Source organism: Eleutherodactylus coqui, chromosome 4, assembly GCF_035609145.1.
Source record: "Eleutherodactylus coqui strain aEleCoq1 chromosome 4, aEleCoq1.hap1, whole genome shotgun sequence".
In the NCBI taxonomy this organism is placed as follows: Eukaryota; Metazoa; Chordata; class Amphibia; order Anura; family Eleutherodactylidae; genus Eleutherodactylus; species Eleutherodactylus coqui.
In genome coordinates, this window is record NC_089840.1 from 82,176,761 (window position 1) to 82,195,756 (window position 18,996).

At 41.3% G+C, this 18,996-nt stretch overlaps 1 protein-coding gene across 2 annotated transcripts in view; it reads left to right on the top strand.

Annotated features, from left to right (window-relative positions):
* MTMR4 (myotubularin related protein 4) overlaps positions 1-18,229 on the top strand; it is a 62,898-nt gene extending 44,669 nt beyond the window's left edge. For both annotated transcript variants that reach the window (XM_066599789.1, XM_066599788.1), the window contains 12 exons: positions 478-591; positions 2,092-2,291; positions 2,811-2,939; positions 4,096-4,207; positions 5,062-5,257; positions 5,334-5,519; positions 5,776-5,946; positions 6,270-6,424; positions 7,991-9,071; positions 10,065-10,175; positions 14,133-14,221; positions 15,738-18,229. In XM_066599789.1, coding sequence (XP_066455886.1) covers positions 478-591; positions 2,092-2,291; positions 2,811-2,939; positions 4,096-4,207; positions 5,062-5,257; positions 5,334-5,519; positions 5,776-5,946; positions 6,270-6,424; positions 7,991-9,071; positions 10,065-10,175; positions 14,133-14,221; positions 15,738-15,915 — 2,722 coding nt within the window. In that variant the 3' untranslated portion in view covers positions 15,916-18,229. The remainder of the gene's footprint in view (positions 1-477; positions 592-2,091; positions 2,292-2,810; positions 2,940-4,095; positions 4,208-5,061; positions 5,258-5,333; positions 5,520-5,775; positions 5,947-6,269; positions 6,425-7,990; positions 9,072-10,064; positions 10,176-14,132; positions 14,222-15,737) is intronic.
* The last annotated feature ends 767 nt before the right edge of the window (positions 18,230-18,996 follow it).

Consider the following 18,996-nt stretch of genomic DNA (forward strand, 5'->3'; position numbering starts at 1 on the left):
TGCTGTGAAAACTGAAAAACGTAAAGCCAAGGACCTATCAGTACCCCATTATATAATAGTAGATGATTATTATTAGTGCTCTTGCTAATAGAGCGTTGTGACTCAGGAACTCCATGTACCATTACTATGAGTATGTTGCTGCAGTTTCATTCCCTACGTTGAAAGGAAAAATCCGCAGCAGAAATTTAAATGCTGCGAATGTAAAAAATCTGCATTGCAGATTACTTTCTGCATGGATGTACGGTATTCTGCACTGTATGAATGAGATTGATTAAATTCTCATCCACTTTGCCGTTACTACATTTCACTGTGAATTTTCCTTGTATAGTTTTGCACAGAAAATCCTCCGCATTTCAAGTACGTGTGAATGTTCCCTTTTATTCACATAAGTGGCAATAACAAGCAGAGTAGCGTTTTTGTTAATTTTTAGTGTACCATATATTATTTCACTAATAATGAGTTCTGATTACTCCATAGACTGTGTCCAAGTTACCCCCAGAAGCTCCTGGTTCCTGTTTGGATCACCGACAAGGAGCTGGAGAATGTTTCTTCTTTCAGATCGTGGAAGAGGATCCCTGTTGTGGTGTACAGGTAGGACCATGTGTCAGCAACTGTCTTTAGTTCACTTCCTTTTTCTTTATTGTTCTCTCCTCCTTAACAGAGCTCCACCAAACAACCATCTAGGCAAATGTGTGGGGAAAGAATAGTTCTTCACGTGTTAAAATGGTAAATGTATGATGACAGTAGGGTTTTCAATATATTGCCTTAATGATGCAGCCCCCCTTTTTTTCATTTTTGGTTTTTCCTCCCCGCTTTCAAAAAATCTTTTTTTAATAACTTTTTTATTTTGCCATTAATGTAGCTGTATGAGGGCTTGTTTTTTGCGGGATGACTTGTATTTTTCAATGGTACTATTTAATGTACCCTATAATGGACTGAAAAACTTAAAAAAAAAAAATTCTAAGTGAAGTGAGATAGAAAAAAAAAACTGTGTCAGGGCTCATTTTTTGTGGGATGCCCTGTGGTTTCTAATGGTACCATATGACTTTTTGATCGCTTTTTATTAAATTTTTTTCTTGGAGACTGGGTGACCAAAAAAAGCACAATTCTGGCGTTTAATTTTATTTTTTTTCTGACAACGTTCATGGCATGAGATAAATAATGCATTACTTTGATAGATCAGAGTTTTATGGACGAAGCAATGCCAGATATGTGGGTTTTTTGGGTGTTTTTTGATTTTCTGTTTATTATAAATATGGGGGAAAGTTTTAACTTTTTATTACCTTTTTTATTTTCTAGAATAATGAATAAAACTTTTTTTTTTATTTCAAATTCGGGACTTGAACTTGCGATTGTTTAATCACTCATACAGTATAATGCAATACCATAGTATTGCACTTATACGACAATCTACTAAGACTTGCCACAAGCATGTCTTGATAGGCAATCAATCATGGCAGCCTTGTAGGCCTTCAGAAGGCCCAGACTACCATGGCAATCGAACAGTACATTGCAGTCTTTTGGTAGGCGAGCTGTTGGGGACTCCCGTACACTGATTAGTGCATTTAAAGGATTAACAACCGCAATCAGGAAGGATTAACAACCGCGATCAGGATTTACACTGATCACAGCTGTTGTGGGCAGGTGTCGGCTGTCAAAGACAATCAATACCTACTATGGCGTGGGCTGATTCTGCTCCAAACATGCACCGCACACTTAGGATGCCCTGGGGCGTGATGGGGTTAAAGCACTCTTTTTCTTTTGCTGTCCTAATATAGAACCTTAAAGAAAAAACACGGTATATGTGGACTTTTCCATAATTTTCAGTAGTTTTTAAAGTATCATCTGGCTACAGCATTTTTGTCCAAATAATATTTTTAGAAAAGACAACAAAAATTCTGTGTGACTCCGTCGTAAGAAAGGGAATCGTCAGGTAAAATAACTTATCGCTGTGAACCTCTGCTCATGTGAAGATTCTCTTGGTAACTGAACTTGTATAGTTGCACTTCCATAAATTAGGGTAGCATTTTTGTGCAATGTTTTTGATCCTGAGTAGACCTGGATCTCATTCCTTACTCTGCTGTGTTGTAGACATACAAGAACCGGAGCAGTGATCGCACGTTGCAGTCAACCAGAGATCAGCTGGTGGGGTTGGCGCAATGCTGATGATGAGTATTTAGTCACTTCTATTGCAAAGGCCTGTGCACTGAATCCAGGCGGCCGCGCTGCTACCGTTAACTTCAGTAACAGAAGTAGCAGTGATGGAAATGAAAGCGGAGACACGGACTTCGGTAAGACCTTGCATTACGGCACTGTTTGACCTTTAAAGGGAGCCTGTCGGGGTGCATTCACACGGGCGAGTTTTATTCTGCAAGTCCCGTCCGATAGCGATATGAATGGAACTCGCACATGTAAATAGCACATCGATTTCAATGTGTTTTATTCACATGAGCGATTTTTATCTTGCAGCGTCGCAAAGACAGGAAGAATTGCATGTCTTGTCTTTGGGGGATTCTTTGCAAGTGATCGCCTGTTATTTCCTAGATCTTCAAAAAAAAAATCGCACTCGCATGCCATAGGATTCTCATTTTCGTGTGCCACGCTGACACCACGGGAAACAGGGATCGTATGCGCATAAGAAATGTATCGCCTAGCTCCCTGGCACCTCGCCTAACAGCACCATAAGTTAGTTTATGGTGCCGTGGGGACGTGACAGGTTCCCTTTAAATGATAAACAGTAACCTATAATATTCCTTAGTCTTATGGCTATTGTTTTTAGTGAAAGTGACTCTTTTGAATGCCGTCTGCAGACTCTTCTCTAACTGCTTGTCCTGGTATTGAGGGGAGCGGGGCACCTCAGAAACTCTTAATCCTGGATGCTAGATCGTACACGGCTGCTGTTGCAAACAGAGCAAAAGGTGGAGGCTGCGAATGTGAAGGTAACAGAATGTCAAGTCCGAATGAAATCTGTATGATGGATAGGCAGAGAATATTGAAATTCATGGGCTTACCTCTGGATCTCCTACTCACTTGTACGAGATGTGCTTGGCTCCCATTCCTTGCAGCAAGGTCGTCGTCCATGCTAAACCACTTTCAGTAGTTTTATTGTATTTAATTGGGAAAACCCTTCAATATGAAATTAAACCTGTATCTTTCCTACTTGTTTTTTTTTTCATTACAACAAAACATATCAACTTAAAGTAAGCATTAGAGATGAGCGAACGTACTCGGATAAGCACTACTCGTCCGAGTAATGTGCCTTATCCGAGTATCGCTGTACTCGTCTTAAAAGATTCGGGGAGCGCCGCGGAGCGGGGAGCTGCAGGGGAGAGCCGGGAGGAACGGAGGGGAGATCTTTCTCTCCTTCTCTCCCGCCTGCTCTCCCCTGCTCCCTGCTGCAACTCACCTGTCAGCAGCGGCGCTTCCCGACTCTTTCAAGACGAGTACAGCGATACTCGGATAAGACACATTCCTCGGACGAGTAGTGCTTATCCGAGTACGTTCGCTCATCTCTAGTAAGCATGTCTGCAAATAGTGATCAAACCTATAATACTATTTTATAACTACTGCTCCTATGCAGATCTTTGTGAAGCAAGTTGATGCAACTGTTGCTCCATGCAGAGGCGTAACTTGAAGCTCCTGGGCCCCAATGCAAAACCTGTAACAGGCTCCCAGCTATAATGCATTCTTCATAGTACTGGGCTCCCTATATGGAGAATAGAGGCCTTATGGGCCTCCTAAGGCTCCTGGCCCCGGGTGCAACCGCATCCTCTATAGTTACGCCAGTGGCTCCATGGTTGCAGGCTGCGTAGTCAGATTCTGTGGCTGTGTATTCTCTCTTACCTGCTGCTGAGCCCACAACTTCACATGCAGTCATATCAAAGAACTACTGATATGCTTGCTTGGCTGTTTGCGTAACCCTCATAGATCAGAAGGGGGAGGGCTGGGCAGCCCCCTATCTAGTCTTTCTCGATCTGGATGTAGCATTCTGCATCTACGACATAAATACACATGGCATGTCCTTATAATAAGTTGGTAATGACCCTTCTTTAAAAGTATTGCGGTGATTTACTATGTCATTCCTTTCTCCTTTAGAGTACTATCCAAACTGTGAAGTCGCATTTATGGGAATGGCAAATATTCACTCCATCCGGAATAGCTTTCAGTACCTGCGAGCTGTGTGCAACCAAGTGCCTGATCCAGGAAAGTAAGTTCTGTACTTGAACACTGGTTGTAATGTGTTTGCAAAAGTTTTAGCTTCTTTACTTCTATACTATTTTGTTGGGCCAAATGTCTTCTGTACCTTTTTAATTATACTTTAAAGGGGTTTTCCTATTAATAACCTTTCCCGAAGGCTATATCATCAATAGTTTAGTCCTGGAAAACCCCTTTAAGTATTGTGACTTTTTCAGCACTTCTCAGCTAGTAGTTATTAAATTAAGACTTAAACATCAAATCATTGTAAATTGTTTTTCTTAATCCACTTCAATCTATCAACTCTATAAAAGGGCATTTCCATCTTATAAAGTGATGACTTCTGAGACTCCTACCATTGTGGAGAACGAAAGGTACCTAGTTTAACAGTATGTTCCCTTCTAAGTTCTCCTTGCCCGAGGATGTGCCCTGACCGTGCACCAAAAAAGTAGCTGCTCACTATTCACCTAAAGGGGTATTCCAGAGACACAGCTGCAAATTACTGCACAGCTTCAAGACCCCAACTAATACTGACGTTCTACTATATCCTAGTAATATGCCATCACTTTAGAAGGTGGGAAAACCTCTTTTAATAGCCGATTAAATTAACTATAAAACAAATAAATTAAAACATTGTAAATCAGATGTGAAAATTTTTTGGCAACAATCAAAAAGTAAAAATCAGTAAGAAACGGTTAACACAAACTTTATAATATATTTGCATTACTTTCTCTGGGTTTTTCCCCCCTAATGATCCATGGCCTGACCATTTTTTCCATTTCCATCAACTAATGCCATCATGATGATCTTTCTCTCTCAAGATGCCACTTACCTGCCTAGTGGTGAAACCCTTTGTGTGTTTTGTAGCTGGCTATCAGCATTGGAAAGCACTAAGTGGCTGCAGCACCTCTCTGCCATGCTGAAAGCTGCCATTGGTGTGGCCAACGCTGTGGATCGAGAAGAGCGTCCAGTGCTGGTTCACTGCTCCGATGGTTGGGACAGAACCCCACAGATCGTATCCCTTGCAAAGCTTCTCTTGGACCCATATTACCGAACATTGGAGGTAAGCAGTTGGGTCAAAAGAAAGTATTTATTAGCAACCATTTGTGATGGTAATTAGGGCTTTCTTTTTTTTTCAGGGCTTTCAGGTCTTGGTTGAGACAGATTGGCTAGATTATGGCCATAAATTTGGGGATCGCTGTGGTCATCAGGAAAATGCCGAAGATCAAAATGAGCAATGTCCTGTCTTCTTACAGTGGCTTGATTGTGTCCACCAACTTCTCCACCAGTTTCCTTGTCACTTTGAATTCAATCATGCCTTTTTGGTAAAGGATAAGTTGCTCTGTAGTGTCAATAAACATGTGTTGTTGTATTGTTATATTTTCTTAAACCAAAAAGAAGTTGGCGTCTTTTTATCAGTACGCTTAATCTAGTGTCGGCGCTCGAGAAGTATATTGAGAAAAAGAGGGGCCATTTTGAATTACCTAATTTTTAGTTAGAACTTTTTGGGGCAATTTAAATGCCTATCATTGTAAAATATCTTTACGCAATAGACTATAACAGCATGTTATCTATGTGCAGGTGAAGTTAGTGCAGCACACCTATTCATGCCTCTATGGGACTTTCCTCACCAACAACCCATGTGAACGAGAGGCACGAAACATCAACAAAAGAACTTGTTCTGTTTGGTCCCTATTGAGAACTGGTAACAAGAACTTTCACAATCTGCTCTACATGCCGGGTGTTGAGATGGTAAGTCTAATGCAATAACATCTCTTCTGAAATAGAAGGAATGATGAGGCTTCTGTAGCTTTTGGGGGTAAATAATACAAATGTCTACTTAAAAGAATTCTATGGGATTATAAAAAAGTGTTTGACGTAGGGAATATCCAAAAACAAAAAAAGACAAAAAAAAAGCTAAACTCGCCTGTTACATCTGCTTCCATCTCAGTGACCTCCTCATGGTTTACTCTGATAATTGGTAATATCACATTTGAAGGGTGTTTTTGTTATAAAAAGTTTTTTTTTCAGCCTGTTCTTGGTATGACCAAAATGACAGTGCTCTCCTTCTACAGGTTCTACACCCAGTTTGCCATGTTCGGGCTCTACAGTTATGGACCGCTGTATACATTCCTACATCTTCACCTTGTATACCTATTGCTGATGAAATGGAACTGTACCTTCCTCCGGCTTCCCAAGGACCAGACTTTAATTCTCGATCGCTAGACAGGTAGAAAATTTCAACCAGAAACCTTGTTTTTGGACTTGATTTTTTTCCCGCCAATTGTTTTTTCAGTGGTGTTTTTCCTCAGACCTTTTTGTTTTGTTTTTTATCTTTAACTGCCAGACATTTTGTTGGTTTCTCTTTTTTGTTTTGCTCATTCCTGGTTTCCAAGAGCTTTAACTTTTTTATTTTTCCATCACCTAGCTGTGTCAGTACTTGTTTTTTACAGGATGTGCTGTATTTTTTTTAGTGGTATCATTAAATGTACCTTATAATATATTGGAAAATATTCCAAAAATTTTAAGTGGGGGTGAAATGTAAAAATCCGGAAATGCACAATTTTTGAGGGAAGTATTGAATTTGCGATTTTCATGCTGCAGTAAAAATGTATGTTGATTAACATACATCCAACATAACATACATCCAACTTTTTCATCATTTTTTTACTCCATTTTTATTAGAAGATGGGATGACCAGAAAAAAAAAGACTTATTATTATTTTATACAGCCTTCACCTTGTGACATAACTAATGCAATTCTTGACTAGTTTGGATTTTTATGGGCATAGCTATGTCAGTCATGTTTGTTATTTTTTTTGTATTATTGTTTTGTGGGGAAAATGTTTTTTTTCTTTCTATCTTAATTCATTGTAGTTTTTCATTTTTAAAAATTGTATTTAACTTTTTTATATTTTTTAATTGTTTTTAGTCACCTCAGGGGACTTGAACTTGTGACCTTTTTCCACTTCTACAAGATACCTTAGTATTGCAGTGTATTAGATTTTTAACCTTTACATATTATATTAAGGTCTGCCACATACAGGGCTTAATAAGGTTAACTACATGGCAGCCTTGGGCACTTGCACTAGGCCCAGGGCTGCAATGGCAACCATCAACACCCCACAATCTCATCACGGGGAGCTAATAAAAGAATAAAGCCGCAGGACAGCAAGATTTCAATGGTGCAAGACTTTAAAACATCCCAGAGGATGTATATTTATTGCTCACAATCGGGTAATGCAGCGACGTTTCGACTGCTTGCAGCAGTCTTTGTCGAGCTGCCGCCCCTTACATACCGCTGATTGGTGGTGAGTGCCGGCAGGAACTGCTGCTGCTCCCCCAGCTCCACCAATCGGCTTCTTTCCTTCCTCGACCCATACATTAGTGCCGCTGTTTCAGAGCTCTGCTGCTTCTTCAGCTCTGTCGTCCGGTACTATCCCCTGCACTGTCCCTGGTGGAGTTCAGAATATTTTTTACCTATTTTCCACCTCTAAAACGTGGGAGCTTCTTATTGTCGGGGCGTCTTATAGAGCGAAAAATACAGTATTTCATATGCATTGGGCTAATGAAAAATGAGTGGATATTCTTTCACCTGGTCACACATACAGTCATTGAAAGTTCCCACCAGCTGTCTTACCTGATGTTCCCTCTGATGTTTCCCAAATCAATCAGATAAGCAGCCTGATGAATCTGTTGCAACCTAAAGTGGCAGAAATGCCATTGTTATGTAGCTTACTAACATTCTAATTATGCCGTAATCAAACTAGTTTGTTTTTGTTTTTTTTCTCTATAGGTTACCGAAAACCCGTTCAATGGACAATCTTATGACGGCTTGCGACAGTGGGGGAATACTGACACGCACTTCTAGTGACCCTAACTTAAATAATCATCAAGTTAGCTTAGACTCGCGATGCAGTAATGACGACGGCAGTGATACTGAAAGTCAAGGTCCTCACCAGCAAGCCACAGATGTCAAAATCAAGGAAGAAAAGGTGCATGATGATCATAATGCTAGCGGATGTAACGAAGGAAATATGCAAGAAGTCACTGAAGCCCATAATAATAATAATGATGATGAGGAGGAGGAAGTGATGAAACCTTCATCAGATCCTAAAGCCGAATCTCCAGACTTGAAATGCGACAATGTTCAACCTGGCCTGGAGAATGGCAAAGATACACAAGAGCAGACTATTACGATATCTATCACCGATCAGGAACAACAGGATTGTCCTACCTTGACAAAACCTCCTTGCCCAAACTTAGTGGGCGATATGTATGTCAATACATTGTGTAGAGATTTTACCAAATCTGTCAAGATGGCAAAAGAAACATGTAGGACTGATAGGAAAGCAGTCTCCCAAATGCCGAGAAATGATAATTCTTTCCTAACCTCTAACTGGGAGAGTTTATATGGAATGATGAAATCTGTTCCTGTTGGTGAAATTGGACTCCGTCGTCATTTGTCATATGAGTGCCCTACAAGAAGCCTTCACAGTAAGCATGGAAGACATGCAGCTGGTTCATATGTATCTAGAGATGCAGCAAAGATTCCCTACAACTTCCCTGCCTCAATGCACTGTTCTGGACCCTCAACGAAAAGTTATAGAGGGTCCATAGCGTCTCATAACAGGCCTCACTCTGGTAGAGTCTTTCCTTTGGTTTGTCCTTCTCCTGCACCTCTTATATATCAAGATGACGATGGTTTACCTATTCCCAGTGATGTTGTGCAACAACGGTTGAGACAGATGGAAGCTAGCTATAAACAAGAGGTTGACTTGTTGCGAAGGCAGGTGTGGGAATTGCAACTACAGCTGGAAATTCGACAGTATTGTGCTCCACCTCCAGAACCTGAGGCTGATTATGAAGATGATTTTGTGAGTACCTTACGTGAAGCTACACTAAGACCAGATTCAGATGAATGTATTATGAGCACATTTTTGCTCCTGTTTTGAGGCAGAGTTTCCCAGTCTGACCATTAGTCCGCTGACCTGATCTCACAATGTCATAAGTCCCCATGATGCTTTGAGTTCTGTTCAGTAGACCTTGAGCCTAGTGTAGCACAGAGTGTTTAGGCAGCAGAAATGCTCTCACTCACGACCTGAAGCTTGTGGGTTCAATCCCCACGTGGTTCGGCTCAAGTCTTCCATCCTTCCGAGGTCTGTAAAATGATTACCCAGCTCGGGGGTAAAAGATGACTGGGGAAGGCAAACCACCTTGCCAAGAAAATGTCACCCAATGAGTCAGTCATGCGCCTTGGAACTTTACCATACCAGTAGACCTGCAGTCGGCTGGGATACTCTTCCGTAATACTCTCATCTGAAAACGGCCTAAGAAGGTTGAGTCAACATGTGATGGAAAAAGATTTTGTTGATTTTGCTGTACATTAACTGTGAATTACGCCCATTACATTGAAGAGGTAATATCTGCTACATAACGAATATGCTGCAGGTTTGTAAATCCGCAATATGCTTATTTTTCTGCTACTTGTCGATTTTTGGATACTCTAACCACACGCACTGTACTGTAAATTGCTGCAGATTTGCATCTAAATGGACCCAAATTGTTTAGTTTTCATGTCCTCTTTTGTTTATGCAGCATTTTACTTATTGTACTATGTTAGGAAATATTGTGATCCGCCATTATTTCACATCTACTGTAGCCTACGGGTATGTAGTCATTCCCCATCCTGTATGCTGAAGAAGTTCCTTTCTTTTTAAGGACTTTACATGACTGTCTATTGTTTGTAAATAATCTTGACCTGAATGCAGTGCATATAAATACAGGATTTCCTTTTCTACATGGGCAAAAACAAGGACTCCGCCTTTATCAGTGGTATTCGTTTAATATAAAATGTTTTCTGTCAACAGACCTGTGTAAAAGAATCGGACAGCAGCGATATAGATGACCTGTATTCTGATAAAAGCGAGGACTGGCTTTCAGAAACCAGTTGGGAACCAGTGGATAAGAAGGATACGGAGGTAATTATGGTCATGGTTGGTCCCTCTGTACATTTAGTATGAAAACGAATATGAACTAGTAATGTAACAAGTTACATAAATATGTAATTAGTATTTCTATCTGCTGTACTTAGGCCTCATGTCCACGGGCGGGTCGGATTCCACATGCGGAAGCCCATAGCAGAATACGACCCTGCCCATGGTCAAGGACTGTTCTTACCTGTCCGGGTCTACACTGCGGATGTGTGCAGAAACGCGGGCCGCTGCACATGCGCAGTAGAGATTTTAAATTTTTTTTTTTAATTCCCTGCTTTCCCGCGGAAACCGCGGCCCGTCCGCAATTCAATTGACGTCAATGGAAGCAGTCTGTGCAGGAACCGCAGCAAAATGGAGCATGCTGTGATTTTGTTTTCCGGACCAGAAGGTTCGCAGAACAAATCCGTATGCTTTAATTGGGCTGTGAACGCCCATGTCTTCCTATGGGCGCCTTGAATTGTGAATCCCGCAATTCAAATTTGCCCGTGGACATTGGGCCTATCTTTTCTATGGTCACTGCGTTGACGTTAGATGCTGAACGCACGACATGTTGTCTCCTTTTCTGGCCGCGACCTTCGTGCGCTCAGCGCAGCTCTCCATCTGCATGTGGAAATACTTTCATTTAGAAAGCATTGCCCACAGCCATCGCGTTAGATGCAAGCGTTCAGAGCCTGCGTCTAACGCGATGAACAAACGCCTGTGGGTAAGGGGCCGAAGACCCCACTTTTTCTGAGAGTCGTTTTGCCTGGAGCAAACCTTATTGGTGACAAAGAGTCACCTCACACTTTCCAAAAGTTTCTAGAACTTGTTTAGAAGTTCATTAGTGCCTCGAGCAAAACTACACCCTGTGCCAACACAGAGGAAAGGGCAGAACGTAAAGAAGGACAATCTGGTCACCGGGCCACAAGACACGTTTCATCTTTATAAAACTCGATATTACATCGCCTTAAACTATCGATGTTACCGATATATCGGGCATAACAATATCGATGAAAAGTATCGCCAAAGCATTAGTGATATATCGGTTTTCGATGTCCCAACCTTACTCTGCGCCACACGAGGCACAAGAAGAGCTTAGATAGGTGTTCAGCTCTCTGTCCTGATGCAAGACTGTCCTGTGTTTAGCAGTAGAGATGAGCGAGTATACTCGTTTCGAGTAATTACTCGATCGAGCACCGCGATTTTCGAGTACTTCAGTACTCGGGTGAAAGATTTGGGGGGAGGCGTGGAGGCACGGGGGTAGCAGCGGGGAACAGGGGGGAGCCCTCTCTCCCTCTCCCCCCCACTCCTTGCTGCAACCCCCCACTCACCCACGGCGCCCCCCGAATCTTTTCGCCCGAGTACGGAAGTACTCGAAAATCACGTTACTCGGGCAAAAAGGGGGCGTGGCCGAGTAGACTCGCTCATCTCTATTTAGCAGCCATTTCTATTCCCTAATAATGGTCCCCCAGATGAAATGTGCAGTTAGATATAACGATCTATTTATATTACTGAGTACACTGAACTTTTTCGCTATTCTATTTTCTTTCAGTTTCTGATACCATCCCTTTAAGAATGATGGATGGATGAGGGGTTGTTTAAAGAATAGAAATGAACTGATGAATCCATAAGACTTTTAGCAGACATCCTGATTATGGCATGAGACTCAGAACCTGGTTAAATATTACTTTCTGCCATGCTGATGCTTTTGTATAGATCATGCAGATCGTCTCCCTCCCCTCTGCTCTAGCGTCCATCCAGGAGACTACTAGAGTTAGCACTCAAAAGCAGTCTATGAATAGCAGAGGGGAGGGGGTTGGGTGTTTTGTTCCATTCTGCTGCCAAAAAAGGTATATTGGCCCATTGCAGATCAAAACGACACTATTCACTTCCATCAGGTGAATTTGGGACTATGGATACATTTCAGCAAATAAAAACTGATTTCTGTTTGCGCAGGAAAGCAAACAGATACTGGAAACCGTGTGAAAGTAGCCTTACTTTATACTTGGTTCTGCGGTCTGTTAGCTTCCTGAGGACCCTGCACAGTGAAGCGTCAGCCCTGCTTATTAAGAGGGACACACTATAAATCCAGTATAATTTCTGGTTGAAATTATAGCATGTCTTGACAGGCCGCGGCCTGCCCCGTCCTCTACTGCTGGGCCCCACCCACATTGTAAAAAAGTGTTTGGGGGGCAGTGTAAAATATAACGTGTGTCGAAATGTGTAACTTTTTTACACCAGAAAACTGGTGTTTTGCATAGTTTCCCTTCCCCACATATCTGAGTGGATCAGGGCGACGCAGCAACAAGTTTCAGAGAAGTCGTATGACTGACTGTTTCATGTTTGATTTGGCTGCAAAAACAAAGCTGACAAATAGCAAGCGAGTTGTTGTAGTTGAGGGAGCGGAGCGACTTCTATAGACACTGTGGATAGAGGAATTACTCTTCCATGTAGACCCAGGCTAAAGTGCTGCCTGTCCACTGATCGCCAACCGTGTGGTACGGGGCACAGTAATTGGGCTGGAGGAAAATATTGAAAATTGTGGCCTTAGAGGCACAACTCTTGTAATCAGCAGAGTAATTTAACCTGGTTCTTCGTTATTCAATAGTTTTATTAACCCCTTAGTGACCAAGTTGTTTTTTTTTTGTTTTTTTTCGTTCTTCCACTTTCATTCCCCCCCCCCCCCCCCCCCCCCCCCCACACACGCTTAAAAAGAAAAAGTTGTGACTCCTGTATTCATCCATCGACGGAGCTGTTTGAGGGCTTGTTTTTTGCAGGACGAGTTGTATTTTTCAACTTTAATCTGTGGGTCAGTGCGATGACTACAATACCAAATTTATATAGTTTTTTTCCTTTTTTTATTTTTCCTTTTATTTTTATTTTTTTGCAGACATACATTTTTTTAAGAATTTTTTTTTCTGCCACCATCTTCTGCGCGCAATAACTTTTTTATTTGTCTGTCCACTTAGTTGTGCAAGGGTTCCCTTTTTGCCAGACGCCCTGTAATTTGTGTTAGTACCATTGTGGATTACATGTCACTTTTTGATCGCTTTTTATTGCATTTTTTTCTTGCAGGCAGGGTGACCAAAAGAAGCTTATTTCTGGCGTCTTTTTGTTTGTTTCGGATGACATTCAACGTGCAGGATAAATAATGCGTTAGATCGGATTTTTACAGACGTTAAAGGGTTAACAGTCCGATGAGCCGCGTGTATTCTCGGGGCTGCTGGTATCAGCTGTAATAAACAGCCTGTGATGTATAAAGAGAGATCACCCTCCGATCTTTCTTCATATGTAGGCCTCTGATACAGGCTGTCCAAAAGGCGCATCGGCGGTCACAAAGGGGTTAGAACCAGTGAGTATTAACATTTTTTGGGGACCCAGACCTTTCTTCAGAAATGGCTGTGAGATGGCAAAGTTAAAACCGCATAAAAGTAATCCAACATGGAAAGCCCACAAGAAGCTGTGAAAATAAAACTTGTGCTGAGCGAAGGAGGGCTTTCCATGTTGGATAGCTTTTATGCTGTTTTAACTTTGCCATTTCACTTTTCACAGCCATTTCTGAAGAAGGGGCTGCGTCCCCGAAACGCGTTAATATTCAACTTTGCCATTTCACAGTCGTTGATTATAACCGTTGCTCCTCTATGTCCACGATTTTCAATATATTTCCTCCAGCCTGTGCTGGCAAAGACTCATTCGACCTACAACCAAAAGTCCCACAATTGCTTACTTTTTTTTGTGGCGGTTGCATGATCACAATACAACCACACTAATTAAATGTGATGCTGCAGTGCAACCAAGCGTCTAGTCCTAACCTTGAATAGCGTTCTGTCACCTGTAGGAATTTCTTGCAGCGAAAAAAGCAGCAAACCCGATGAAACAGAGTATGATCCTATTTGGAACAGAGCCGTAGACTGAACTAATATAGAACAATCTAAAAAGAATATATTTTTCTTCAATAACCAGGTCACCAGATGGGTCCCGGATCACATGGCTTCACATTGTTTCAACTGTGACTGTGAATTCTGGTTGGCCAAACGGAGGCATCACTGCAGGTAAATTATGATCTGCCCACAGTGCATTACATCATTACTACTATTCCATGTATGTTGAAGCTATAAGCAGACATCATATATTTAATGTCCTCTCCCCTTGCACCCCATTAGTCACAGGGGAGAGGAGTACAAATCACCATCTGTGTGTGTACAGCGTTATCCTGCGTTATCAAGGCCTCCCAACAGTAAAACATAGTTGTTAAATAAAGATGACTCTGCTTATCCTACCCTAATCTATGTGGTAAAGCCGATATGTGAGGTACAGAATAAATAAAATTGCAGTCTAATCTGGTCATTGTGGAAATCCCCCTATTTCAGGATTTTTTATATGAATATTTGCATTAGAAGTACATCTGATATTAGTAATTTTCCCTGGTGTGTATTTCTGTACAATGCCTATTAGGGCAGAAATGATACTTACTGATCCCTATATGGATAAAGAACCCCGTTCAGATTGGCGATGGACGATGAGAGTCAATATACTTCTTATAGGGATTGATAAATATACTATATGCCCTAGTATGGTCTGTATGTCATTTGCACCCTGAGGGTGGCTTCACACGAGCGTGTTTTTGTGCTTCTGTTAGAACCAATGCATTCCCTATGGTATGTTCACATGTCCGTGCTTTACAGGCGTGCATCTGCAAAGATAGGACATGCGTGCACCACAGGGAATGCACACATTGTCTTCAATGGAGCCACAGCTGCTGCCGGCAGCTCCATTGAAGACAATGGTCTGTCGGCACCCTGTAGTTATTTTTCAGGGAAGGGCTTTAAATATAAGCCCTTCCCTGAAAAACAAGGCAAAGTAGTGTAAAAAAAGAAACCTACTCTCCTTCCTTCAGCTGCCAGGGCTCAGCCGCATCTTCTCTGCGTTGTACCCGGCTCTGCAATGCAGTTCTTTGAGCAGGCGGCTAAGTGCCTCAGCCAATCACAATCAGCTCTTTCAGCAGATGGGGATTTTAAATCCCCGCCTGCTCAAAGAACTGCATTGCAGAGCTGCAGACAGCGCAGAGAGGAATGCAGCTCAGCCCTGGCAGCTGCAGAAAGGTGAGTATGTGTTTTTTGTTTTTGTTTTTTTATACTACTTTGCCTTGTTTTTCAGGGAAGGACTTATATTTAAAGGATTTAGAATTCCTTTGCCGCTTTTGTCACAGATGTGACAGGTGCAGCAGGGAATTCTTTATTCTTCATCTTCATCCTTGCGGGGAACGCGGCAGCGACAGACAGGTAAGTAGAGAAGAGCTTATATTTAAAGCCCTTTCCTGAAAACAATCCAGGGGTTCCCAGCAGACCATTGTCTTCAATGGAGCCGCCGGCAGCAACCACGGCTCCATTGAAGGCAATGTGCGGACCTTCATACACCTATTTTTGCACGTATAGGGGTGCACCCATGTACGCACACACTCGTGTGAAGCCACCCTGAGGAATGATAAAAAGTTTTTAAAAATTTCTAAGTCCAGTTTATCTTTTTTTTTTTCCACTGTGTACAAGTAACTCTTTATGATTTCTCTAGAAACTGCGGAAATGTGTTTTGTGCTGGCTGCTGTCACTTGAAGCTTCCAATTCCCGACCAACAACTCTACGATCCTGTTTTGGTTTGCAATACTTGTTACGACAACATCCAAGTCAGCCGAGCTAGGGAACTTATGTCCCAGCAGCTAAAGAAACCCCTGGCTGCAGCGTCAAGCTGAGTCCTGACTAATGTCCGGCTTTAAGCTCCACCTTTAGTTCCTTGCAGCCAAGATGAAGATTTAAGAAACCCGCGTGACTTCTCATATGTAAGCATGTCGGTGAACGCTGTCTTCGGTTGTAAGCACCACACCGGCTTACCTTAGCATTACATTTCTGCACCAGGACAGGGTTGTTCCCCGTGTAAAGTGTAGGATTTGTGATGGTCTTTTTGGGGTCTCCGTAATAATTAAAAGGTTTTGGTATTCGATTCCTCTTGGCATGGTTAGGGTGAAACTCCTTTTGTTGATGAAATTTTTAGGAATGTGGACAGACAATCTGGTTGCACAAGAGCCCAGAAAAGAAATATGACAAGAATTCAAGCTGCATTTTTTTCTGTACATGAATTACTTTATTTTTATTTTTTTTAATTATAGATATTTTTTTTTTTACCTTATCCATTTTTTTAAAGGTCTGAGTGGCTGTATTGTGGTCTGGGTTTTGCCCCCGCTGCCTTTTGTAGTAAACGAAATTCTATGGTTAGAATGTTCTGGATTGGCCCTTTCACCATAATGCGCAGGGTTTACATGTAAATACTAGGGTCAGAGAGTGCTACCAAACTGTGAATATGTAACCCTTTTCTTGGTGGAGGAATTTGCTGCAAATGGTAGTTGGCCTCTTGCTGCTAAGGGTTTAATTGGCGTTCCTCCATTTGTATGTCTTCAGCTTTAGGGCAATTTATACCCTCTACTGGTATTCTCATCTGTGTCTAGACTTCAACTTTTCTTTTTGTTTGTCTTTCTTATCTATGTTTAACTCTTTTTTTGTTGTTTTATTGTCCTTTTAAAACTTGATTCCTGAATGGTTCAAGAGTCTTCTTCAAGTCTTGGCTGTTCTCCGGTTTCTGTTTGAGGGGCTTCATGTTAAATGCTGCTATTTGAATTTTTTGTGCACTTAACCAATATAACCCAGACAAGGGATGAAATGTTGATACCAAAAGGTTTTGCCAGAAATGGATATTTTATTTGTTCTACTGTTAATCTGTAAAGTGCCACTTTGTTACGTAAATCAGCCATGAGGTGTCATACTTTTTTTTTTGCTTAGCATCATTGTAAATACTTGGTTCTCGATAGCTCTTATTTTTTTTTTTTTTTTTTAGTAGTCGTAAAAAGCCAACACCACTTTGGCGTTTGGGCTTGGTTTAAGGAGTGAAACCATTCTCCACTTTGAAAAAGCCAGACAAAGATGTAGCAGCAAGATTGCTGGCTGTGGAGCCCTTTTTACATGAAAGTAGTTTAGATATGAACGCACTATGCTCTTTTGGTGACATCAATTGTGAGGTCATTCCAGAAGCAACTTGTACAATTATTTCTATGCAGCGCCTATCTTACCAATCTGCTTAAACAACCTTGGTACAGTACGGTTCCGTGTAGTAGAATCTTATTAGACAGCATTGTCTCACCCGACTTGCATGGCTGCTTCCTGGGAGGAGATAGATGAATATTCGTACGGTCACCTTTTGAAAGACATATACCATTTTTGATATGGTTTAAAGCACTTAGGTAAGTGTCTCCTCACTAGGAATGGTTATTTTAAGTTTTACATTCTTATCTCATGTGTAGTTTTATCATACATGCAGTAAAGCATAAGCATGTAACGTAGCCCGCACCCCCATGAAAAACTCAACCATTCCTTAGATGTGAATTCAAGTCATAACCTTGACACTTTTCACTAAAAAAGCCGATTATAGGCCTCATGTATAAGGAACCCTTGCCAACAACAATCTAGATTGTGGGTTTAGATTTCCGTCGTAGACATTAGGGTTGGTTCATACCCAACTTATGGTTGCCCCAGAAAACAAACCAGAAATGAGATCAAGTCAATCTTAAAGCACCACTGATTATAATTCTAGGGTTAGATTTTGCCATGTGGACTTAATTTAATCACCCAACCACCAAATCCATTTTCATTTGCAATCCGATTAATGGGAGAATCGATGGAAAAGTTTCCGTTATCGACGCCTCATTTCAGAAGAACGTGTCGCGTTCCCTTCCCAGGATGATATTTTATTGTGATGTGGAAATGTTCATGGAAAAGTATTCCATAACTGTGTACTGTGGAAAAAAATACATTATGTATGTCTCCCTCGTCCCTCAAAACAAGAGTGTTTGGGAAGGGAAGAAGTATAACAGGGATGCACCAAAATTAAAACAATCTAAACCGATGAGTTAATGCAAATAACATGTTAATATTGAATACATCTCTGTAAGATATTATGTGTTCAACCTGATATGTGCTGTGATAATAAGACACTTCAAATAAAATAATTATACCAGACTTTGTCTTTATTCAGATTTTGTGTTCTGTGTTCGCATCAAAATCTCACAGACAAAACATTGGCAATCCACTCAGCTGTTTTCCTTGGAAAACCTCTTTTATCACGTAGACACTTTTTTTTTAACCTATTCTATGGCTGATTGTTCACGTATGAACGGCGTTGTGATCACGAGCACTTGACAATCCCATAGAGATGAATGGAGCAGCAGTATGCATGCTTGACCGCTACTCCATTCAAGCTATCACATTCAGGGCCCCTATCCTCGTGATCGGTGGCAGTTCCAACAGTTGGACCCCAGCAATCATACATTTAGCAGCATAGGAGATAGGCTGTTCTTGGACAACCCCTTTCAGAAATAATCGTTGTGCACTTGGTATGCATACATTGAACCAATGTCACAAATATTTTCAGCATTTTTTGTCGATGAGCCCAGTTGATTAACATAACTCAATGATTTCTGTCTACTCGTACAATCGTACAGTTGCGATTTCTAGACCGATTTCCAAGACAACGGTAGACCTTATAAGCTACTTTACAGGATAACTTGCCAGCATAAGATTTCAGTTAGTTATAGTTTCTTCTTTCTACAGTGGCTATAAAAATCTAAACACCGCTGTTAAAATGCCATGTATTTGTCTTGTTAAAAATAAATATGACAAAGATTAATTTTTTCAGCTTATTTCCACCTTCAGGGTGACTCATAAACTGTACAATTCCATTGAAATCTTTTAGGGTTGAAAGATTAAAAAATAATGTGGTTGCGTAA